Source organism: Mobula birostris, chromosome 26 (genome assembly GCF_030028105.1).
Source record: "Mobula birostris isolate sMobBir1 chromosome 26, sMobBir1.hap1, whole genome shotgun sequence".
Lineage (NCBI taxonomy): Eukaryota > Metazoa > Chordata > Chondrichthyes > Myliobatiformes > Myliobatidae > Mobula > Mobula birostris.
In genome coordinates this window covers 34,148,352-34,173,717 of record NC_092395.1, presented here as the reverse complement: position 1 = coordinate 34,173,717, position 25,366 = coordinate 34,148,352, and the positions used below count along the sequence as shown (strand labels likewise).

Below are 25,366 nucleotides of genomic sequence, written 5' to 3'. Positions count from 1 at the left end.
GGAGTGGTGTCACAGCAACCACCTTGCATTCAACGTCAGTAAGACCAAGGAGCTGATTGCGGACTTCAGGAAGGGTAAGACGAGGTAACACAAACCAATCCACAGAGGGATCAGAAATGGAGACAGTGAGCAATATCGAGTTCCTGGGCATCAACATCTGTGAGGATTTAACCTGGTCCCAACATACTGATGCAGCAACAAAGGCAAGACAGTGGCTATATTTCATTAGGAGTTTGAGGAGATTTGGTTTGTCACCTAAAACACTGAAAACTTCTACAGGTGTACAGTGGAGAGCATTCTGCAGGCTACATCACTGTCTGGTGTGGGGAGTGGGGTGGGGCTACTGCACTGAATTGAAAGAAGCTACAAGCAGTTGTAAAATTAGTCAGCTCCATCTTGGGTACCAGCCACTGTATCCAGGACATCTTCATGGAGTGGTGCCTCAGAAAGGCAGTGACCCCCATCACCCAGGACATGCTCTCTTCTCATTGTGACTGCTGGGAAGGAGGTACAGAAGCCTGAAGGCACACACTCAGCAACAGGAACTTCTTCCCCTCTGCCATCCGATTCCTAAATGGACATTGAACCCGTGAACACTACCTCACTTTTTTAATATTATTTCTATTTTAGCCCTATTTTTAATTTAACTATTGAATATACATATATATATTTACTGTAATCAGTTCATTTATTTATTTTCATGTATTATCATGTATTACAATGTACTGCTGCCACAAAGCTAATAAATCTCACAACCTATGCCAGTGATATTGAACCCAATTCTTATTCTGATTCTGAGAAGTTTAAAGGGATGTGAGGGGCATGTATTGCTGTGCAGAGTGGTACGTGCCAGAGTGGAGGCAGGTGGTTTGGTGGAAACTGCAGGGCTTTTAGATAAGAATATGAAGGGAATGGAGGGATATGGATGATACACGTCAAAATGACATTGAATATAAGTTGGCATCAAGATCAGCGGCACATTCTGGGCTGCAGTGGCAAACTGTGGACTCTGGCATTTCCTCAATGCATGAATCTCACTAATTAAGCAATTAAACAATCTGCAGATGCTTCAAAATCCGATCCTGACCTTAATCACAGGTCCAGTTTTGGCAAAGGGTCTTAAACCTTAATTGTTAACTCTGTTTCTCTTTCCACAGATACTGTGTGGCCTGTTGAGTTTTTCCAACATTTTCTGTCTTTATTTTTATTTTAAATTTCTAGCATCTGCAATTGCTTTGATTTTCTATGTTGATTTCTTAGTTCCAGCTGCTGAGAACAATTGTGACATCTGGCAGCCACCCAGGATAAGATCAGCCAACTCAAAAAGTCTGCATCTTTTACCTCTTCATATAGGTGTGGACGAAATCAGGAACTGACTGCGAAATCACAGGGCCTCCAATTATTATTGAGAATTAATAATGATCGAGAACAGCTGGGAGCATTGCCTTGACAAACCAGAGAATAACTGTGCTCTCTAATCATACACGAATCTTGAAACACACTAATGTGGATTTTAAAAAATTAGAAAGAGGGACAGGCAAGGTTACATCTGGACAGCTCACAACTGAAGGCTCATTCATAACATACGTGAAGTAACCACTGTCAGAATGTAGAATTTAGCTGGCTCAAAGGGAAACCAGTGACTAACATTACTAATCACAAATAATTGCATAAATATACAGGGTGTGGAAAAGAAAAAGGAACTAGCAGAGCAGTGAATATTGAGCTACTGGCACAGGTGCTGCAAAGGATTTGAACTTCACAGCTTCTTAAAGTGACACTGCCTCTTCTTTTTGCAAACTTTCATAAATTCTCTACACATCTTGCTCGTGGCCCAGATTTGAACAGGTTGCCTCTTTGGGTACTGGTCGGTGGCCAGTAATGATCATTTGAACTATACCTTGCATTTGGTTCAGGTTTGGATAGAGATGCTGTGCTATAGACGTAGACCTTTCAGCGAAGGAGAGGGGATAACAAAGGATGAGAACAATTGTTCCCCATTTGTTACCATTACATAGATCCATTCAGATCCCATTCCTGGTGAGATGATATTTCTGCCCATCTACACTGGTCCCATTTGCCTGCAATAGTTGGCTAGGTTTTGTTTGGAAAGGATTATAAATGCTGAGGCTTGGCACATAACCATGGCTGGTTATAACTTAATACTTGAGCAGAATTTATAATTCCACAAAGATGCTTTGACTTGCCTGTTGTCAGGCTGCTATAAACACGCAGCCGGGCCCATTCAGAAAATGAATATTGGGTTCCACAGTGAACTCTGCAGACATACCAGTCGGCATCATGACGGTCCACATACTTAAAAAGCAGCTCTGAGGAATTTCCACCTTTGACCTGGTAAAACAAAACAGATTTCATGGTTAACTCATGTGGAGTGGCATTCATCCCCGACAAACCACAAACATGGCAGATGAGTACAAGTACTCAGAATCAGACTTATTATCACTGATACACAGTACATAGTGAAATTTTGTTGTTCTGTGGTAGCAGTACAGTGCAAGGCATTAAAATTACTAGAACTTACAAAAATAAATAAATAGTGTAAAAGACAAATAGTGAGGTGGTGTTCCTGGAACATTCAGAAGTCAGATAGTGGAAGGTCTGTGAACCTATGAAGAAAAGACAAGAAAAAATGCGACTGTATGTGAATGCCAGCATTTTAATCTCTTCTCGCAACTCTTACTGCTCAGCCCCATATTGTGTGCATCTGAGCCCAGAAACAAGCTGTTAGAAGTTCACTGTAACTTAGTGGCATGTTATAGTGAGCTACAAGTGTACAGGTATTTTAGACAGGAGTCTCCCTCATGTGAACTCATCAGCCTAAACACCCGGACCCCCAAAGGTCCCACATCATGGATCTGTAAAACTGTCCTCTCATAGATTTTCCATTGGACTGAGCTGTCCTGTTGGAATCAGGACAACATCTTACCCATCTGCACTCCATGACTATACTCTAGGTAACAGCACAGTGAAAATATTCCCCTGGATACTGCAAGTTATTACATGCTCCATCAATGTCATCCATAGGCTACTGTCTCTCAGCAACATTTACTATCTGCAGCTAATTCTTCGTCAATGCAGAATTTTCACCATCCCATCAGTTCCACTAGATTAGGGCCAGTAAGGTGTGGGCATGCTGTGTTGGCGCCAGAAGCTTGGTGACACTCGTGGCCTTCTCTCAGCACATCACAAACACTGATGCAAACAATGCATTTCACTGTATATTTTCATGTTCATTTGACAAACAAAGCTAATCTTTATTAGTGGTGGCACATAAGTATAACAGTTAGCATAATACTATTACAGCACAAACGACCTGGGCTCAATTCCGCTGCTGTCCTGTAAGGAACTTGCACACATCCCCACAACCCCGCGTGGATTTCTTCCGGGTGCTCTGGTTTCCTCTCACATTCCAAAGACATACAGTTTGGAAGGTTAATTGGGCACATGGGTGTAACTGGGCAGCAGAACTCATTGGGCCAGAAGGAGCTTTTACCGTACTGTATCTCTAAATAAAAATATATAAAATAAATGGAGTTTTCCCTCACATACCACACTATAAAAGAGTTGACCTCATTTATCCAATATTGTTAAAGTATTCAAATATCTTTCACCTATTGAATAGCCATCATATGAATGTCTATGACTATCATTGACAATAACATTCTTGATTCTGTCCAGTCCTGCCTTGTCCCCATCCCAGATTGACAAGAAGTTGAAAAGACCAAATGGTAAATGGAAAAAAACAAGTCCTCAACTACATTCCTGATGAAGTTCCAACATTTGGCAGAGAATGCTTTTAGTCATTAAACTCATAATCACATCTGCTACATCTGGGAAATGGAAGATATGTCAGGTCACCTTAGACGCACCATCTTCAAGAAAGGAGCCAAATCCTACTATGGTGACTGCAAAGAGCTCTTCTTTCTGTCTGAACAGGAGACACCTGTGCAAGGCTTCTCCTCAACTGACACTTCCGAATGACTGAAGAACCGCTCCCCCACTTGCAGTGTGAATTAAATCCATCCTGAGGGACAGTAGATGCACCATTTGGCCTACCGGCTGCTGGCTGGCTCCCAGAAAAAAAGTCCTCCCCATTATCATGAAGTGCTTTGAGAGGCTGGTCATGGCACACATCCGCTCCAGCCTCCCAGGTAACATTGACTCACTGCACTTGCCACACACCATCTACCTGGTCTTGCACTCATCTCTGGAGCATCCAGACAGTAGACACCAATGTTAGACTATCATTTATTGACTATAGCTCTACCTTCAATACTGTTCCATTATTCAAGAAGGAAACCAGGGATAATTCTGGAAACTATAGACCAGCGAGTCTCACATCAGTGGTAGGGAAGATACTGCATAGAAATTTTAAGGATAGGATTTATGAGGATTTGAAAAATCATGGCCTAATTAAGGAGAGCCAGCATGGCTTTATGAGTGACAGGTCGTGTCTTTCTAACTTGATTGAGTTTTTTGACGAGGTGACAAGTGTGATTGATAAAGGTAGAGCTATAGAAATTGTCTACGTGGATCTTAGTAAGGCTTTTGTCAAGGTCCCTCATGGGAGGCTCATCCGGAAGGTTAAGATGCATGGGATCCTGGATTCAGAACTGGCTTGGCCACAGAAGACAGAGGGTAGTGGTCAAAGGGACTTACTCTAGCTGGAGGTCTGTGATTAGTGGTGTCCCGCAGAGATCTATACTGGGAACTCTACTATTTGTGATGTATATAAATGACCCGGATGAAATTGTAGATGATGGGTTAGTAAGTTTCCAGATGATACAAAGATTTGCGGTGTTGTGGATAGCGTAGGTGACTGGCAAAGAATACAAGATCGGTTACAGATATGGGCAGAGAAATGGCAGATGGAGTTTAACCCAGCCAAATATAAAGTGTTGCACCTTGGTAAGTCAAATGCAAAGAGACAGTACACTGTTAAAGGCAAAACCCTGACAGTGTTGATGAGCAGAGGGATCTTAGGGTCCAAGTTCATAGCTCCTGGAAAGTGGCTACACAGGTGTCTATCAAGGCACTGAGTTCAAAAGTCAGGAAGTTATGTTGTAGCTTTACAAGAGTCTAATTATGCTTTGGAGAGAGTGGAGGAGGTTTACCAGGATGCTGCCTGGATTAGAGGGCAAATGTTATTATGAGAGGTTGGACAAACTTGGGTTGTTTTCTCTGGAGTTGCAGAGGCTGAGGGGAGATCTGATAGAGGTTTATAAGATTATGAGAGACATAGATTGAGTAGACAACAGTATCTTTTTCCTAGGGTTGAAATGTCTAATACAAGAGGGTGTGCATTTAAGGTGAGAAGGTGGAGTTTTACAGGAGATGTGAGGGGCAAGTTTGTATTTTTTTTTACACAGAGTAGTTGGTGCCTGGAATGCACTACTGTTGATGGTGGTTTGGGACACTAAAGAGACATTTAGATAGACACATGAATGTGAGGAAAATAGAAGATTTGGACATTGTGTAGGCAGAAGGGATTAGTTTCGTTGGCCATTTGATTACTAATTTAGTTGGTTGGGCAGAATACTGTGGGCCAAAGGGCCTGTTCCTGTACTATGTTCTATGTTCTATAATTCTAAGCAAAATCATCTCCAAAGTTCCCAGATGTAGAACTCAACACCTTTCTTTGCAACTCTGTCTTTAACTTCCTGACCAACAAGCCACAATCAGTAAGGATAGACAGCAATAACCCTGCCACAAATATCCTCCACACTTGTGCCCCGTAAGGCTGCATCTTTAGCCCCCTACTCTACACACTCAGGACCACATGACCAGATTCTGCTCTAACGCCATCTACAAGTTAGCTGATGATACCACCATAGTGGACCAAATCTCAAATAACAATGAGTAGGAGTACAGGAGGAGGCAAAGAGCCAGCAACAAGGTGTCACAACAACAACATTTTCCTAAATGTCAGAGCTAAACAAATGAGGTGGTTATTGACTTCAGGAGGGGGCAGTGCACGTGCACCTGGTTACATCAACAATGCTGAGGTCCAGAGAGTTGAAAGCTTCACGTTCCTATGAATATACATCACCATTAACCTGTCCTCGTCCAACCATATTGATGTCAGGGCCAAAAAAGCATGCAGGTGCCTCGACTTCTACAGAAGACTCAAGAAATTTGGCCCTCACCAACTTTGATCAATGGACCATAGAAAGTCTGAAAGTACATAGGTGTACTTTATACTGCTCAATACGAGATGGACACATTTTCTACAAAGGAAGACATCCCTCTTCCCAAATTGGCAGATACCAGAAAGTTGGTGATCAAGTACACAGAGGCATATCAATTTAATCGGATAAGAGCCAAGCTATCAACCCACTCCATGTTCTGGAGAAACTTGCAATGCTTGTCACATTATAATCATGCTACCATTTAATACATTGGAACATTATTAAACTACATTGGTTAGTCGAGCAGTGATGTCCAGCATCTCGGCCTTGTAAAAAACAAACGTTAAATAAGCAGCAAGGTTGCCACCCAGTGGCACAGACGGAAACAACAACGCTTTATATCAAAGGGCAGTCCAGCAGAGATGCCTGGCATCCTTCACACATGGCTGCCTCAAAAGATAGCGCCCTATTAAATTGGCCAGAAGGTTCCACATTTCAGTCAACAGGTGTATCACCTCACAGCCACTTCACTCCCAAGGAAATACTGGTGCTCCGCCCATCACCACAAAAAAACGACAGAGGGTAGACGACACAGCTCAGCAAGTTATTGGAACCCACTTCCCCTCTACGGACTATGTCTAAACTTGTCACTACCTCAATAAAGCAGCCTGCAGAATCCAAAACCTCAGCCACTCCAGACATTCCCTCTTCACCACCACCACCACCCCCCCATTGGGTAAAAGCCTGAAATCATGCACTACGACACTCAAGGACAGTTTCTACCCCTCTGTGATAAGAATATTGAACAGTTCCCTAAGATAAGATAAGCCCTTGATCTCACAATCTATCTCATTATGGCTTTATGCCTTTTTGTCTACCTGCACTGTACTTGCTCTGTACCTGCAACACTTTATTCTCTATCCTGCTATTGTTTTCCCTTGTACTACTTGAATACACTGTTGTAAGGAAATTACCTACATAGATGGTGTGCAGAACCATGTTTCCCCCGTCCCTCAGTACATGTGACAATAATAAACCAGTTCATTAATTTATCCTATTTTTCTGTACCCCTGCACATTATTCGCTCTCTTTCACAAGTTCACCAATTCCCCTTTCAATTCTTTTTGCTAGTAATTCATACTAATGAATAATTTACAACAGTTATTTTTATCTACCAACACACCTTTGGGATGCTGGAGGAAACCAGCACACCTGGAGGCGACGAGTGTGGTTTCAGAGAGAATGTTCAGGTTCCACATAAACAGCACCCAAGGTCAAGATCGTGCTGGGTACCTGGTACAGTGTGGCAACAACACTCACTACAGCACCACCTTGCTGACGTGATCTTCACTGCATCATAACAAGAGAAATGGAGGGTGTCTCACCCACCATCGCACTGATCCATGGGCTTTCTGAACCATTTAACATGTCACCTCTCAAACAAGGCATTGATGATGAACCTACCACAGCTTTTGGCTGTTTCAGGAAAAGTGTGTTTTGACGATCTAAAGCCTTTGCCTTCGTCAATCACTAGGAACTATGAAGCAAACTTCTCAAACTTGACTGTCCCTAGAAAATAAGAAATGGTAGCAAGAGTGGGCCATTCAGCCCCTTGTGCCTGCTCTGCTACACATGTTGACTGACCCTTACCTCAGTGCTATTTCCTACACTAACTCAACACCCATAAATTCCTCAAATATCTAAAAACCTGTCAATGTTTGCTGTGAATATACAAAACAAATCCAAGGATTCATTACTGCCTGTGAGAAAACACCTGTCCTGAATGGCCAGTCTGTCTATTTATCTCCCTTCTGTCAGCTACATGATTATATTATAAACATACATCAACAGAGCAACAAGAAGTCCCAAACTCAGTGCAAATTGATGTTACCATGTTAACACCCCCACCCTTACCACACCCCTAAGCACTTTCTAATTCTCTCTCATCTATGCTGCACCTTCTAGTATCAAGCTTCCTGACAGAGAGTGGCTAATCCAGACGGAAAATGGGAAACTCTTCAATTTACCTGAGCTCATCCCAGAAGAAAGCTCACCCCAAACCAAATCCACTGCTGGGTAAGCGAATCAATATTGGACCCCTCTTCCAAGCCAGTGTCCCCAGCTTGAAGCCCTAATTACACAGTTGGCTCCTTTCTGCAAGGCATATCATTGGTTCACTGCTCTGAATTCAGTCACAGCATGCGGGAAGAGCAAATGATTGAAAAAAAACTCTCAAAGAGTATCATTTCCACAGACACCTGGAAATCCCCAGCCCATGACCACTCAAAATGGAATTGAAGCATTGTCATGGTATTGAGAAATTTGAATCCATACATGAGTGTACTTAATGGAAGGAAAGTGCTAGCTCCCAAACCACCCATCTGCATGCCCCATATTTAGCTGAATCCGTAGGTCCCACATTGGTCTTCTCTGCATTGTTAGAACTCACAGAACTACACTGGAAGCAAGACTTGTTCAATCCCAAGGAAATGCCATAGAAGGGAAGAAGAAGATAGCCAAAGACATTCTCACCTCAACTTTTCCTCGAAACCACTGATAACCGAGCCCTGGGGGACCTATGGCTTGACAGTAGAGAGACACACTGTCTCCAACAGTGACATCCTGCGACTTGGGCTGCACAATGATTTGTATGGTGTCCAAGGCTATAGGAAAGGCAGACATCAGTAACGGTAATAATATGATGAATACAACAAGAAATAAAACTTCCTTGTTCTGCAATATCCCTGTAAGTTTCTTGTTTCGATGCAATCTCGTGTCTTAAGCACCATCTAATTCTATCTTTGCTCAGCAATTGATTTACATATGAAATATAATTACTTTACAGTCTTTTCTTTTTTTCTCTAATAATTGTGGTAGGCCATGAATCTGAATTTGTTGGCCAAACCTCTTGATCCAGAAAGATACCAATGAATGTCTTCTAAAACTGCATTGGTAAGTTTGAACAAGACAAAACCTGCAAACGCTGGAAATCCAAGCAACCACACAAAATGCTGGAGGAACTCAGCAGGCCAGGCAGCATCTATGGAAAAAAGTACAGAAACTCTTTGGCAAGACTGGAGAAAAAAAAAGCTGAGGAGTAGGTTTGAAAAGTGGGGGGAGGGGAGAGAGAAACGCCAGGTGATAGGTGAAACCTGGAGTGGGGGGGATGAAGCTAATAGCTAGAAAGTTGATTGGTGAAAGAGACAGAAGACCATGGAAGAAAGAAGAATTGGAAGGGGGAAGCACCAGAGGGAGGCGATGGGCAGGCAAGGAGATAACATGAGAGAGGGACAAGGAGATGGGAAATGGTGAAGAGGGGGCATGGAGGCATTACTGGAAGTTTGAGAAATCAATGTTCATGTCATCAGGTTGGAGGCTACCCAAACGGAATATAAGGTGTTGTTACTCCAACCTAAATGTGGCCTTATCCCGGCAGTGGAGGAGGCCATGGATAGACATATCGAAATGGGAATGGAAATGGAAAATGGAATTAAAATGGGTGGCTACTGGGAGATCCTGCTTGTTGTGGCAGACAATGCTTGGTGAAGCAGTCTCTCAATCTAGGTCAGGTCTCACCGATATACAAGAGGCCACACCGGAAGCACCAAACACAGTATATGACTCTAACAGACTCACAGGTGAAGAGTCGCCTAACCCAGAAGGACCATTTGGGGCCCTTAATGGTAGTGAGGGAGGAGGTGTAGAGGCAGGTGAACACTTGCTTCACTTGCAAGGATAAGTGCCAGGAGGGAGATCAGTGGGGAAGGACGAATGGACAAAGGAGTCGCGTAGGGAGCGATCCCTGCAGAAAGCAGAGAGTGGGGAGAGGGAAAGATGTGCTTTGTAGTGGGATCCCGTTGGAGATGGTAGAAGTTTCGGAGAATTATGTACTGGATGCAGAGGCTGGTGAGGTGGTAGGTGAAGACAAGAGGAACCATATCCCTGGTGGGAGGATGGGATAAGAGCAAAAATTACTGGTAATTTTGAAACTATTCCTGATCACTTAGAAGGACAGTTAACGGCAAACTATGCTGTGCGGCATGGAATCATATCTTTCCAAAGGTGAACCAGTTTATCAGCTTCAAGGGCAGGTTCTGGACCCCACCTCCCAGGACATGTCATCTTGAATTGATCTGACTTTATTTCTTACACCTTTCACATACAGAGGAGTAAAAATCTTTACATTACATCTCCGTCTAAAGGTGCAATTTATAGTAATTTGTAATAAATTGTATGTACAACGGGACAGTCAATATAGCATAGAAATACAATTATATCAGTGTGAATTAATCAGTCTGATGGCCTGGTGGAAGAAGCTGTCCCGGAGTCTGTTAGTCCTGGCTTTTATGCTGTGGTATCGTTTCCCAGATGGTAGCAACTGCAACAGTTTGTGGCTGGGGTGACTTGGGTCCCCAATGATCCTTCAGGTCCTTTTTATGCACCTGTCTCTGAAAATGTCCTGGATAGTGGGAAGTTCACATCTACAGATGCGCTGGGCTGTCTACACCACTCTCCGCAGAGTCCTGTGATTGAGGGAAGTACAGTTCCCATATCAGGCAGTGATGCAGCCAGTCAGGATGCTTTCAATTGTGCCCCTGTAGAAAGTCCTTAGGATTTGGGGACTCATGCCAAACTTCTTCAACCATCTGAAGTGAAAGAGGCGCTGTTGTGCCTTTTTCACCACACAGCCGGTATGTACAGGCCAAGTGAGATCCTTGGTAATGTGTATACCAAGGAACTTGAAGCTGTTCACCCTCTCAACCCCAGATCCATTGATGTCAATAGGGGTTAGCCTGTCCCCATTCCTCCTGTAATCCACAACCAGCTCCTTTGTTTTTGCAACATTGAGGGAGAGGTTATTTTCTTGACACCACTGTGTCAGGGTGATAACTTTTTCTCTGTAGGCTGCCTCGTTATCATTTGAGATACGCCAATCAATGTTGTATCGTCAGCAAATTTAATTGACAGATTGGAGCTGTGGGTGGCGACCCAGTCATGGGTACACAGAGAATAAAGGAGGGAGCTTAGGCCACACCTCTGAGGGGCTCCTGTGTTGAGGATCAGAGGGGCAGAGGTGAGGGAGCCCACTCTTACCACCTGCTAGCAATCTGACAGGAAGTCCAGGATGCAGCGGCACAAGACAGGGTCAAGGCCGAGGTCTCTGAGCTTCTTGTCAAGCATGGAGGGAATTATGGTGTTGAATGCTAAACTGTAGTCGAAGAACAGCATTCTCACATAAGCATTCCTCTTCTCCTGGTGTGTAAGGATGGTGTGTAGAGCTGTGGCTGTTGGGTCATCTGTCAAACGGTTGTGTCGGTAGGCAAGTTGTAGGGGCTCCAGTTTGGGCGGTAGCAAGCTGCAGATGTAGTCCTTGATCAGCCTCTCAAAGCATTTGCTTATTATTGAGGTGAGTGCAACAGGACCCCATTGTTCAGACATGTTACCTTGGTCTTTTTAGACACAGGGACAATGGTGGATGTTTTGAAGCAGGAGGGCACTCTACACTGGGAGAGGGAGAGGGAGAGGTTAAAAATGTCAGTAAACACACCTGCCAGTTGTGCTGCACCCATTCTGGGTACCCGCTCTGGGATGCCGTCCGGTCCCGCGGCCTTGCAGCTGTCCACTCATTGGAAACACCTGCGTACTTCAGCCTCAGAGATGACCAAGGTGCAGGTCGCTTCAGCGGCTAGGGTTGCCAACTTTCTCACTCCCAAATAAGGGACAAAAGTAGCAGTCAAATCCCGGGACACTTTACCCCAGGAAAGACTACCATGACCATGAAGCCTTACGCGGGCACCTCTGTGCACATGCGCACGTGCTGATTTTTCCCCCCACAAATCGGTTTTGGTTTAATCTTCCCGACTACACTGTATATACATTATTTCTACTTTATATAGGCTGTGTATTTATCATATCATTCCTGCTTTTACTATATGTTAGTGTTATTTGGTCTGATTTGTTAGGTTATTTTTTGGGTCTGGGAACACTCAAAAATTTTTCCCATATAAATTAATGGTAATTGCTTCTTCGCTTCACGCCATTTCGGCACGAACAGTTTCATAGGAACGCTCTACCTTAGCGGGGGAAATATAGGACAAAGGCGGTCCCGTATGGGACAAACCAATTTAGCCCAATATACAGGATGTCCTGGCAAGTATGGGACAGTTGGCAACCCTATCAGTGGCTCTCCTTCGGGGCTCAGTGTTGGCAACATGGAACCAAGCATTAAAAAAAATTAGCTCATCTGGGAGAGAGGCAGCGATGTTGGCAGCTAGTTGTGTCTGGATCTTGTCCCTGTATTGTCATTTCGCTGCCTTGATGACTTTGCAAAGATCGTAGCTGCATTTCTTGAGCTCATGTTGGCTACCGGCAACATAAGCTCTGTCTTGCGCAGTAATTGCTGCTCGCTCAGAACTGTTGATCCAGAGTTTCTGGTTTGGGTGGACCCTGACCAATTTCTGGGGGACAACATCCTCGATGCACTTCCGGGTGAAGCTCGTGATCGCTTCTGTGAACTCGGGGACATCCTCGTCACGAAAGACATTCCTGTTGACGTCATCAAAGCAGTCCTGTAGCAGGAGACTGATTAGTCGGATCAACAGTGGACGGTTTTAACTATGGCTGCCTCCTGTTTCAGCTTCTGCCTGTACATTGGCAGAAGCAAGATGAAGGAGTGATCCAACTTTCCAAACAGTGGATGGAGGAGTGCTTTGTAAGCACTGCAGAAGGGAGAGTAGCAGTGGTCAAGTATACTATCTCCCCGTGTGCTCACGTGGATGTGTTGACAAAACTTCGGAGGGACTTTGTTACTCATTGTTACCATCGGGAAGGAGGTACAGAAGCCTGAAGGCACTTGCTCAGCGATTCAGGAACAGCTTCTTCACTTCTGCCATCCAATTTCCAAATGGACATTGAACCCATGAACACTACCTCGCCAATTTTTTTGTTTCTTTTGTTTTGTACTATTTATTTTAACTTAACTAATTCATAGATATATGTACTCACTGTAATTCATTTTTTCCCTCTATATTTATTTATTATGTGTTTAATTGTACTTCTGTCATAAAGTTAACAAATTTCACAACATACACCGGTGATATTAAACCCGATTCTGATTCATTTTGATTAGATAAGCGTTTAATTCAGCTAATATTCCTAAGCAAAATTCTAACGTCTATTCTCAGTGGAAATTTTACGGAAAGCTTCTGGAATGTTCTTGCAGCTGTTCTGATTCTATTGATGAACTACATGTAATCATGATTTTGTTGGTCAGATACTGGCGTGTGAGTAACCAATCTGCGTATAGGTGTCTCTGAGGAAGAGAGTTGTGAAACAGAGGCTTGAGTTTCTGCTCATCTCTTGCATGGTGTGCATCCCTTCCTACGTCTTAAAGCTCGGATATCCCAGGATACTTAGCTGATGATGCCATCCTTCCTTTAAAATTTCTATCCTTTAGTAATACAGGCAATGCAGCGATGTCCCACAAAAAGGACTGCTAGATCGATGAGTTAATCCACAGTGGCCTGCGCTACCAGGGCTCAGGGATCTCACACGTGAGCATGTCAATCAAAAAGCAAGGTGCTATGATTTGTGATTCTCTTGAGCTTCACTGGAGCTCAAGAATGGAAAGCCCAGAGTAGGAGGGGGTGCGGGGCAAAGGATTATAAGGGTGAGTGACTGGAAGCTCACAGTCACATTTGCATCCTTGCTGAAGGCAGAGGTGAACTAACCTCTACGATGAGGAGTCTGCAAGCCGGGATAAAAATAATACTTACCAAGAAACTAGACGAATGGAATAACATTCTCAATGGAAGCTGGCGTGATATGGTGTGAAACTTAATGCTCAGAACTGATCTAGCACAATGCATCATCATGTCATCTAAAACTATGACAAACTTCTATATATATATACAGTGGAGAGGCTACTGACTGGTTGCATCATGGCCTGGTACAAAAACACCAATACCCTTGAACTGAAAAGCCTACAAGAAGTCAGCAGGCCTGGCAGCACCAATGGAAGAGTAAACAGTCAACGTTTTAGGCTAAGACCCTTCATCAGGACTGCAGAAAAAAGATGATAAGCCAAAGTAAGATATTCATGTCATCAGGTTGGAGGCTACCACTTCACCCCTTGACGAACAACACTGGCGCACCTCAGGGTTGCGTGCTTAGCCCACTGCTCTACTCTCTATACGTATACACATGACTGTACTGTGCGGCTAGGCACAGCCCAAATACCATCTATAAATTTGCTGATGATACAACCATTGTTGATTGAACCTCAGGTGGTGATGAGAGGGCATACGGGAGTGAGGTATGCCAACTAGTGGAGTGGTGCCGCAGCAACAACCTGGTGTTCAATGTCAGCAAGACGAAAGAGCTGATTGTGGACTTCAGGAAGGGTAAGACGAAGGAACACATATCAATCCTCACAGAAGGATTAGAAGTGGAGAGAGTGAGCAGTTTCAAGTTCCTGGGTGTCAAGATCTCTGATGACCTAATCTGGTCCCAACGTATCGATGTAGTTATAAAGAAAGCAAGACAGCGGCTATACTTTATTAGAAGTTTGAAAAGATTTGGCATGTCAACAAATACACTCAAAAACTTCTATAGATGTACAGTGAAGAGCGTTCTGACAGGCTGCATCACTCTCTGGTATTTGGGGGGGGGGGCTACTACACAGGACCAAAAGAAGCTGCAGAAGTTTGCAAATCTAGTCAGCTTCTAGTCAGCTCCATCTTGGGTACTAGCCTACAAAGTACCCAGGACATCTTCAGGGAGCGGTGTCTCAGAAAGTCAGCGTCCGTTAATAAGGACCTCCAGCACCCAGAGCATGCCCTTTTCTCACTGTTACCATCAGGTAGGAGGTACAGAAGCCTGAAGGCACACACTCGGCGATCCAGAAACAGCTTCTTCCCCTCTGTCGTCCAATTCCTAAATGGACATTGAACCCTTGGATACTACCTCACTTCTTTTTAATATACAGTATTTCTGATTTTTACATATTTTTAATCTATTCAATATATGTATACTGTAATTGATTTACTTATTATTTTTTTCTCTTCTATTTTTTATTGCATTGAACTGCTGCTGCTAAGTTAACAAATTTCATGTCACATGCCGGTGATAATAAACCTGATTCTGATTCTGATGAGAACTGGTTCATGGACCTCTGGTTTCCTCCTCCTGTATTCAATAATCAACTCCTTGACCTTGCTAGCATTGAGTGAGAGTTTGTTACTTGTGGCCAGGTTTTCAATCTCCCTCCTATATGCTGATTCGTCACCACCTTTGATTAGGACAACAAAAGTAATGTCATCAGCAAACTTAAATATGGCATTGGAGCTGTGCTTAGCCTCACAGTCATAAGTATAAAGTGAGTAGAGCAGGAGGTTAAGCACACAGCCTTGCGGAGCACCTTTGCTGACTGTGATTGTGGAGGAATTGTTGTTGCCAATCCAAACTGACTAGGGTCTGCAAGTGACACTCTTGAACTAGAGGGGATAACTTCACTCACCCCAACACTGAATTGTTCCCACAACCTATGGACTCACTTTCAAGGACTCTTCATCTCATGTTCTCAATATTTATTGTTTACATATTTGTTATTATTATCAGTTTGTTTGTTTTTCTTTTTGTATTTGCACAGTTTATTGTCTTTTTCACATTGGTTGTTTGTTCGTCTTGTGTGTGATTTTTCAATGATTCTATTGTCTTTCTTTGTATTTACTGTGAATGCTTGCAAGAAAATGAATCTCAGGGTTGTATATGGTTACACATATTTATTCTGATAATAATTTACTTTGAACGTTGAAATATCCATGCTCTTTCAGGTCAAGCACATGTTCTTCAAGTACACATCTTCTGTCCCTACATCCTTACAAACAGTCAGTTCCTCTCAGTGAAAAGATTTTTTTCTCTTCTCTCCTTTAATTCTTCTGCCAATTCTTACTAATCTGCGTCCTCTAATTTTTCAGCACTTTGCAAAGAGAAAATGGTCTCTCCTATTTACTCTGCCTAATCCTTAGCTTATTTTATACATTGGTGGCTGAGTTCAGAATGACCATCAATGGGATACACTAGCCAAGAAGGAGTTGGAATTGTTGCCAAGAGACAAGGAAAACAGATGAGAGGTGAATCAAGCAAGGCTACAGAGGCAGAATATGACACCAAGTTTGTGAACTGGTTGATTCAAACACTAACAGTTGTAAGGGAGAAGAATGGAGGTGTGAAAGAGACCAAAGATTATGAGTAACTAGATTTTCCAATATTCAGCTGGAAGAAATATTGTCTTAGCTATTTCTGTATGTTGGGCAAGGGGCTTAGAACATAATTCCAATGGTGGGCTTAAGAGAAAACATGTGAGGTAAAGTGGATGAAATAAAAATTTACAAATATGGACAGCATTTAAGGACAAAATACGAGCAACCAGAATGATCTGGAGCTTTGGGGAAAGGGGAGAGGAGGTGGACCTTGTGGAAGGGTAGGACCAATGGGAAGAAATAGGAGATACAAACTACAGAAAGAGGATTTCCATAAAGGGCCTCGGCCCAAAACCTCGACAGTTTACTCTTTCCCATAGATGCCGCCTGATCTGCTGAGTTCCTCCAGCATTTTGTGTGTGCTGCTGTGAAGCTCATGATTATTAATGGTAGGCCTGAAATGCAAACTTGAGCACCGGGAAGGAAATAAAAAGGTGATGGATACAATTTGAATAAAATATCAAGCCCAGTAATTGTCAAAATGATAGGTAACACAAAATGGCAGACTAGGTTGTCATAGAAACCTCAATGGTTATGTCAAGGAGCTTTCCAATTCTCCCAGCAACAGGATGGAATTGTATTTCTTTGGTCAAAACCATTACTGAAACAGAAGGTGGAGATAAAGGTCCCTGAAAGTGGCCATATCTTATTCAAAAAAGACAATCATGTTTATGGAAATGGGGCCAGATCCATATGTAATATTGCAGGCTTGATTGTTCTATGCAGAGCAATTAATATAATAACAAGGAAGTTAGTTACATTAAAACTTCAAGCAAGTACCATCAGAGGGTGTGGAAGGTTTCTCTTTTAGTATTTTTTCTTTTTTTTATCAACCTTATGTGATCTTGATGCCATTAATTACAATACTGTTACTATATCAAGTGATTTTTGTATTTGTTCTGATTTTAGAGACAGGCATAACTTAAGGATGTTTGTAAAACGGGAATCTGTTTATGACCTGGGGACAGTCTGTAATGTCAACGGCATGCAGATGAGCATACCAACTACAGAATGGGGTAAAATTGATGATGAACATTTCATTTGAATGAAACTGTATTTTCATAGCATTGCTTATGACTAATACATAAATAAACATTGATATCTCAAGTACTGCAGACAACAGCAGATGCAGTATAGCAAGGGATCTGCTCCAGTTTTGCAAAAGGATGACACTCTAATTGTAATGGCCATGAAAGAAGAAAACCTCAAGTTCCTGAGGAAGTTTGTAGGGGACTGCATGAACATCATGTGCAGCTTAAAATCAAGCACATGTGCTTTGGTGTAAAAGAAAAATGATCTATTTTAGTTTGAGAACAGACGAAAATAGGTTGCAGTCAGTTCATGAGGAAGTTGAAGTAATTGTCAGAATCAGAAAATCCAAGAGTGTTACCTGTTATTTCTAGATATGTATGAACTACAAACACTTTGCTCCTGTGTGGACAGCTTCACCAGATGTTCAAGAAAGATCAGCCAATTTATTAATTAAAATTTATCAAAAACTAATTAAACTCAAATAATGTCATGTGAAGGCAGCATTTAGTGTTGCTGCCTCTCAACCCCAGGGACCTGAACCCTGATCTTAGGTGTTGTCTGTAAGGAGTTTGCGCATTTCCCCTGACCTCTGGTATTCTAAGCTTGTCCTGCATCCCACAGACTGCTGAAAGATAAGTTAATGGCAAAACAAGTCACAGGGGCACGTGAAGGAAAGAGGGAGTAGGATGGATGGGATCACTGCCCTGGCAGAACATAACCACTTAAAGCACCAATCCATGTCTGGAAAGGGTCTACAAATTCATTCCATCAAGATCATTGTGGAAAAGAAGTGGGGAGGTTTTTAGTGTTAATTGACAGTTATTCAGGTAGTTAGAAGGAACGAACAAGGAATCAGAGCAGTACACGAGCAGAAGAATTAAGTAGAATCTCTGTCACACAGACTACCTGATAAAGGTCAGTAGATTATATTGTTTCAGTGTCAAGAACATTGGAATTAAACAGTTTCACTTATTATCACCAGCTTCGAATAGGGAAGAAATTAGATTTGTAGAGTTATAAATGCATTCAGTACTAAACAGGACCTTTTGGCCTACTGAGTCAACACTAACCATCTGGTGCTCATTCAGAAACTCCAGTACTAGACATTTGGATTGCATCTAAGTCGCCGGAACAGTGGCCTCTTGGCCAATCATCCTTTATGAACCATACCCAGGAAAGCAGCAGAGGAAACCATGAGTACTATTTAAGGAGAGTAACCAAGATCATTCAATAGGGTAGAGAATTCAGAAATCGGAAGTGTAAAGGCACTGGGCAGCCTACTTCATGGTTCCCTAAAAGTTAACTTGCAGGTTGAGCCGGTAGTAAAGGAGGCAAATGCAATGTTAACTTTCACTTTATAAGGCATTGGTCAGACCACATTTGGAATATTGTGAGCATTTTAGAGCCTGTATCTAAGAAAGGATGTGCTAGGCGTGGAGGTGGTCCAGTATGATGCAAGTAATGAAAGGCTTGATGTATGAGGAAGACTTGATGTTGTTGGGCCTGTACTCAATGGAGTTCTAAAGATTACGAGGAGAATCTCATTGAAACCTATCATACTGAAAGGCCTGGATAGAGTGAACATACAGAAGTTTCCATTAGTTGTTCCATTAGAGTCTAGGATCCAAGGTGAAAAGCCTCAGAATAAAGGAATTTTTCAGCCAGCTGATGGTGTATCTGTGGAATTTGTCACCATAGAGTGCTGTGGAGGCCAAATCATTGGGTGTTTTTAAAGTAGAGATTCAAAGCTTCCTGATTGTTAAGGGGTTAACAGTTATGAAGATAAGATAGGAGAATGAGGCTAAAATAAGATCAGCCATGACTGAACTATGTTTAAATTATAGAATCTCCAGATAATTATGGACTATTCAAACAATGGCAGCACCACCACAAAGATGGCAGGAAGTACAGAAATCAATACACTTAGTTAGATTTGTGAACTTCATAGTACATTCAATTATTTAATAATGGGAGCAATGTATTCTTGGTTGTAGCTAATGGCTGAGACTATCATCCCTTACAGAGTCAGACTGTGAGTGCTACTGAAGTTCGAATATCTCATGGACATAAGTATGCAGATTCTGCCATGGGAATCATTTGAGATTAAGAACCCGACTAAGTTCACATACTTTACATGGTAGATGGACCCAAGAAACTGGAACCTGTTAAAATAAAGTGGAAGAAAATCAGAGAAATAGGCTAAAGAGAGAACAAGTAAAGAAAGCAAAATCTGTTGAGATGGGTAGATATAAGTTCCAGGAACAAACTGAAATTGAAATATGTCTACTAGGTCAGTCACCTTAGTGGATCTTGAAATCCGCTGCCCAGCTACAACCCCTTCACCCCCATTCTCTCCCATGGTCCTGACATTTCTTACCCAGCGCAGTTATCTGCCCAGTAATTCCTCCGCAGTCTCCTCAGTCACAATAGACAGTGGAGAAAATCTCTCTGGGTACACTCTTTCTGGTGACAGAGCGAGGAAAGATGACTAGTCAAATTTAGCCTGCAGTCCATTGTTTGGGCATGCCTGTTTAAAGTTTTAGATTTATAGCCGCTTCAAGATCTAACGAAAGATCCTAGACCTGAAACATTAAATCTGTTTCTCTTCCCATAGTTGCTGACTCACCTAAATACTTACCACAGTTTCTGTTTCTATTTATGATTTCCAGAATATCAAAAATTTGTGAATGGCATAATTTTGCCTCTATATAAAAAATATACTGTTTTTGGTAATAAAGAGTTCAATAGGAGTTTTCTGAAACAAAAGGATTTGAATGCAGGCCTTGAAAAGTGAGTGGGGAATGACCAAAAATATATTACACGTGCCACTGCTATAAAATTATGAATAGATATCAACTCAGTGGTACACAATATCTAATTGAGCTTTTCTCCCAAAACTTCAATATTCACAGGCTCGCTCCTAACCTTTGGAGCTGTCTGTGTGGGATTAACACATTTTCCCTGAGATCACCTGGGTTTCTTGGGGTACAGCAATTTCCTCCCACATCTACAACACATACAGGTTGGTAAGTCAACTGGCAATGAAAATTGTCATTAATATAGGTATGGGGGAATAGGTGACTGGGAACATTAAAGGTGGAATGGGATTGTTCTAATGAACCAGCAGAGACTCAATGAGCTGATTGGTCTCCTGTGTAAAGGGGAAACCTGGAAATGTTTGATAAGCATCGCTCAGGATAGGTAGAGGATCTATTACTCAATACCAACAGTAATTTGCCAGCCAGCTCATTAACCAGTCGCACATGGACACAGATGCTTGCTTTCCTGCTTTCTCTGCTCTCCAGGTAGGCCAACTCAGGCAAGCACTGGCAAAGCAGATGCTAACAAAGGGCGAGGAGAGTACAAAGGTTGCAAGATCACATCCTCGCAGTGAACTTAAAGCGCTGCACTGCAGGGAATAAGTTAAAGCAGCATGTCAAGTTGGAAATTACAAAAAGATGCACACAACTCCAGAGTTCTGAGCTTCTGGCGTTTGTAGTCCCAGGTACATATGCAATCCTGGATTTATCATACTCTTGCTCATATATGTGGGTGACCCTTGCGTGGCTGCAAGAAGCAATTATTTGATATTCATGAAATGACTAATAAGGTAAAAATATAGAGCAGCATCCAGAGTACCCTGTTACTTAAAGCGAACATCTGCTTCACATGATTCATACTGTGTCATCAGCATACTCTTACTCACCCATTGATAACACACACCGCACCGCCTCCGTATGCCCCATCTTATGCAGACAGCTGAGTACATAGTTCACAGGACAGCCACGCTCTGCAATTAATTGGATAAAGTATCGACTTGGGCTTCCATCTGGATCAAGAACCTTCAGCGAGCACGTCTCCAGCTCCCTTTCACTGGCAACAGAATTACACAACAATGAAAGGGGCAAATGACTGCTCCTGTTCTGTAACATTCTTTGATTCTTTGAGCAAAACATAACCCAAGAACCTTTAGGGTAGGAGAGGAATCTTCAGGATTAAACCAAAAAAAAAAATCCAACCCTTTTTCAGATATGACTCTTATCTGCTCTTCTCCCACCATTTCTGTTAATCCCATTTTAATACCATATATCTCATCCTCACCTTCCCACCATATTGCCTGAGTCACAAGGAAAAATTCCAATAGATCACAAGTCTTTTGAGCAGGTAGTCTGGCCATTAATTGAATACCTCAGCTAAAAAGGAAGCATCTCTGACAATGTGACACTTCCCCAGGATGCTAAACCACATTATGGGCAGGAATAGGATTCAAACCTGCAGCAATTTGATTTTAGATACAGTGAACCAAGCTGACACAGTGAGAAAGAGTTTGCTTTCACTGTCTATTGAATATTTTGGTCAGCAAGAAAAAGTGGGGCTTGTGTTTAAATTAAAACTAAAAATAATGTGTTGCTGGGAGTCAGCTACATAGGAAGTCAGAGATTCTTAGGAATTAGTTCCATATGAAGAAAGGGGTACTGGAGTAGAAAATGAAAGATACCCAAAGATAGGTTATGTGGATTGGGTGGGCAGCTGGGAGCAAATTCCATGGAGTAATGAATACTAGTAGAATTTTAATGTGGATAAAAGTTACTGTAGGAATGAAGAAATAAAATTATATTGTCATTCCCAATGGTTCAACAACTGTATGTGTGATGATTGCACATCTACTCTGCAGTGAACTAGTTGGTCCCGGCGTTGGACATTATTGAGTGCATACTATTGGCTCTGAAACAATCCTACCCACATATTATTGAGGGTTCCCTTTCCGAGCCATTTTACATTGACATTTTCATGATAGGTACTTGATGTTTGATAGAGTTAGAATTGCAATGAGAACATTAAATGAGAGGAAACTTAAATTCCTGGGCCATGACATCAGAAAGGGAGAAATAGAATGCCTTACATTACAAGGCCGTATGCCTGGGAAACGCGGTAGAGGAAAGCAAAGAAGAAAATATATGGACACTGTGAAAGAACTAACAGATCTAAGTGTGCGAGATATCATTGACGCTGCGAGGGGTTGTTCGATGTGGAAAGCCATGATCGCCCAAGCGTGTAACACACAAGGCACATGAAGAAGAAGAAGAAGAATTGCAATCAGTTGTTATGTTATACTGTGGTTAAGAAACACTTCATTCTTAAAAAACACTTCATTGTTTTTGCATTAAGATGTTGAGATGGTCATATTGTTGAGGTTTTCAGTGCCTATCATTTCCTATTGAGAGGCTATACTATCAGGAACAAATAACATCTAGGAAGATATGATAACATTATTTGGTCACCCTTTCTAACAGAATAAATCGGCACCTACCTGCACTTGAACCGACTGTCTGCGCCTACAGTTTCAGCCAGTTTTCTCCACCCTTTCATGGTGCAGTTGTCCAGATATGTGCTCAGTCTCTTCAGCGTTAACTCCCCAAGGCTATTTAAAGGCATGTTCCAGTAGTCCATGTTTTCTTTAACATCAACTTCACAATGGAATGAAAGCACTACTGAAAGCACAACATGAAGAGGAAATGTGAATGCAGTGACCTACACAAGTCAGACAAACGGATGGAAGCTATCACATCAACACTGCCTGAGGAATAAGGGTCTGTTCGATTTTTGAACCCTAACTCAAAACATGAAAGAGGAAGCATTAAAGTATTGTTTCCAATGATAGATCTAGAATGAATAGGGAAAGCGGAAGAATTTCTTTTTCTGCAATTTGTGTAACTGGAATGCTTTGTCACAACCAGTTATTCCTACAGGGGATATGGGACAGTTCCAAAGGTAACAGCTTTTGTATCTAAGCGGAAAGAATATGTAAAAATAAGGGGAAAGGAAAAAATAAGATAAAATAAAGAATCAACGCCAACAGTAATTTACCGATTCAACATCTGACAGATTCATTTGAAACCAACTTAGTATTCTCTACAGCATAAGTAAGTAATATTTAATTGAAACATTAGAAACAAGCTATGAGAGGAATGCTGTTATTATTATTGGCAGTGCTGCATTCCAAGTTTAATAATAAATAAGGATTTATACAGAATTTATCCAACTGTTTCAGAGAAAAACCATTAAAAAAATTAAAGATTTAGTACTTTCAGATACACGTCTACAATCTGGGTGCTTGTTCTACCGAAACTTTCAAACAATGAATGAATTTTAAAAACTTGCCTCTGGTTGAAAGATCTGGGAAGTGATGAGATCCAAGTACAGATGGAGTCTTTGTGGTCTGCTCAATTCCACATTGATTATAGATCATCCACAGGCTTCCAGCTAGTTACTATCAGAAACAAATATCTGTCTACTGCAGCCTTTTCACAAAAAAAGGAAGTATATGAAGGTGCAGACAAATCTGAGGATGTGAAACTCCACATACAGTTGTAAACAAACTCAGTTCTGCATTTCCACTTAAGGTTCCCTAACTTCATCATCCACTGTGATCTAGTTCTAATCAAGAAGCACAGCTAGGAGTTCCAGTTAATATATGGCAGAGTCAAACTTTTATGCCACAAGTAATTCTACTAACTTCTCAACCTTATAAAATTAATCCAGAACAAAGTGACTTACTGTATATGGACAAGAAACGTGAAAAACTCAAGGAGCAAGAGTAGGCCAAGTGGCCCATTGAATCTGTTTCACAGTCACTAAAATCATGACTGATCCAATTTTGGCCTGAACACTAATATAATCTCTTCCCCCCACTCCCATACGTCATCTCCCTTGTAGTTTAATTATCTGCCAATAGCCCCAAAATCACCTTGAATATATTTGATGACTGTCACCACAAATGTTAAGGGTAGGGAATTCTACAACATCCTGACCCTCTAGAGAAGAAATGCCATCCGAAATAGATAGCCTCATTCTGAAACTATGACCCTTCATTCTTGAGGGGTGTTACGTGACCACAGTTTTGGTTTCCTGGGAGTCCATAGTTTTGTTTAAAGTGGGCATCACTTGTCCCCAGTTTCATTTTACTGGGAGTCCACAGTTTCATTTCTGTGAACATTACCTTATGACGCATGCCGACAGTATAAAAGAAGTGTGGACATTTTGCTGAGAAGGAGTCGAAGGAAAGAGAGAGAGAGTGAAGATCGCAGACTTCGAGTTATCCAGGAACAGCTCACGATCAAGAAGGGTAAAGTCTAATGCTTACCCAAACTCAAAGGACCAGCGGCACACTGTGCATTTTGGAGACGTGTCTGTCATTCATATGATCCATGGGTGTGGATATCGTGACAGTCACTTTGTGAAATCGCTCTTTGTGGACTTCGGAACAGTATTCCTCGGCTGGGATCTTCGGTAACCGTTTCTTCGTTCACTAGTCATGGAATCTTTGGAATTCATTGTGATCGCCTCATCGCTGCACTGTGAATCCACAAGTCTCTCCTCTCACCTATTTCATGAATTACTGGGACTCTCTGAACTGCCACTTTAAGACTGTGCTTGAGTAAGATTTGTTAAGAACGGGTTCTAAGTTTGACTGTTTGGGAGCTATAGATGCATAACACTGTTAACTTCTGTTTAAGAAAGTAGTTTATTTAATTTTCTATATTTTTGAGTAGAGGTTAATAAATACAGTGGTTTTAATATTAAAACCCGACTCAATTTGTCATCTCTTGCTGTTGGTACGTTACGAAATTGAGACAGGGGAAACATACTCTCAAGGTTCACCCTACCATTGCCCCTCAGAATCCCACATGCTTTAATATCTGATGTATATTGAAGCATATTCAGGATCTGTCATCTTGGTTACAATGTACATTCCACCACTGGCAAACATCAAAATAGCACTGGAGGGGCTGAACCCTGCGAACAGCAGCCAAGAGACAAAACACCCTGGTGCCGTCCCGATCATTGCAGGCGACTTTAACCCGATCAGCTTGAAGAAGTCTCTGACAAACTACCACAACATATTACCTGTAGAACCAGAGA

General features: G+C 42.0%; 1 protein-coding gene across 2 annotated transcripts in view; it reads right to left on the bottom strand.

The window, feature by feature from the left end:
* malt2 (MALT paracaspase 2) overlaps nt 1–23,744 on the bottom strand; it is a 62,866-nt gene extending 39,122 nt beyond the window's left edge. The window contains exons 1-5 of one of the 2 annotated variants that reach the window (XM_072243943.1): nt 23,606–23,744; nt 22,755–22,935; nt 21,150–21,316; nt 8,682–8,812; nt 2,208–2,352 (exon numbers count right to left, since the gene is read on the bottom strand). In XM_072243943.1, coding sequence (XP_072100044.1) covers nt 2,208–2,352; nt 8,682–8,812; nt 21,150–21,316; nt 22,755–22,935; nt 23,606–23,693 — 712 coding nt within the window. In that variant the 5' untranslated portion in view covers nt 23,694–23,744. The remainder of the gene's footprint in view (nt 1–2,207; nt 2,353–8,681; nt 8,813–21,149; nt 21,317–22,754; nt 22,936–23,605) is intronic. The other variant, XM_072243944.1, reaches the window with a different exon arrangement.
* Nucleotides 23,745–25,366: the final 1,622 nt, after the last annotated feature.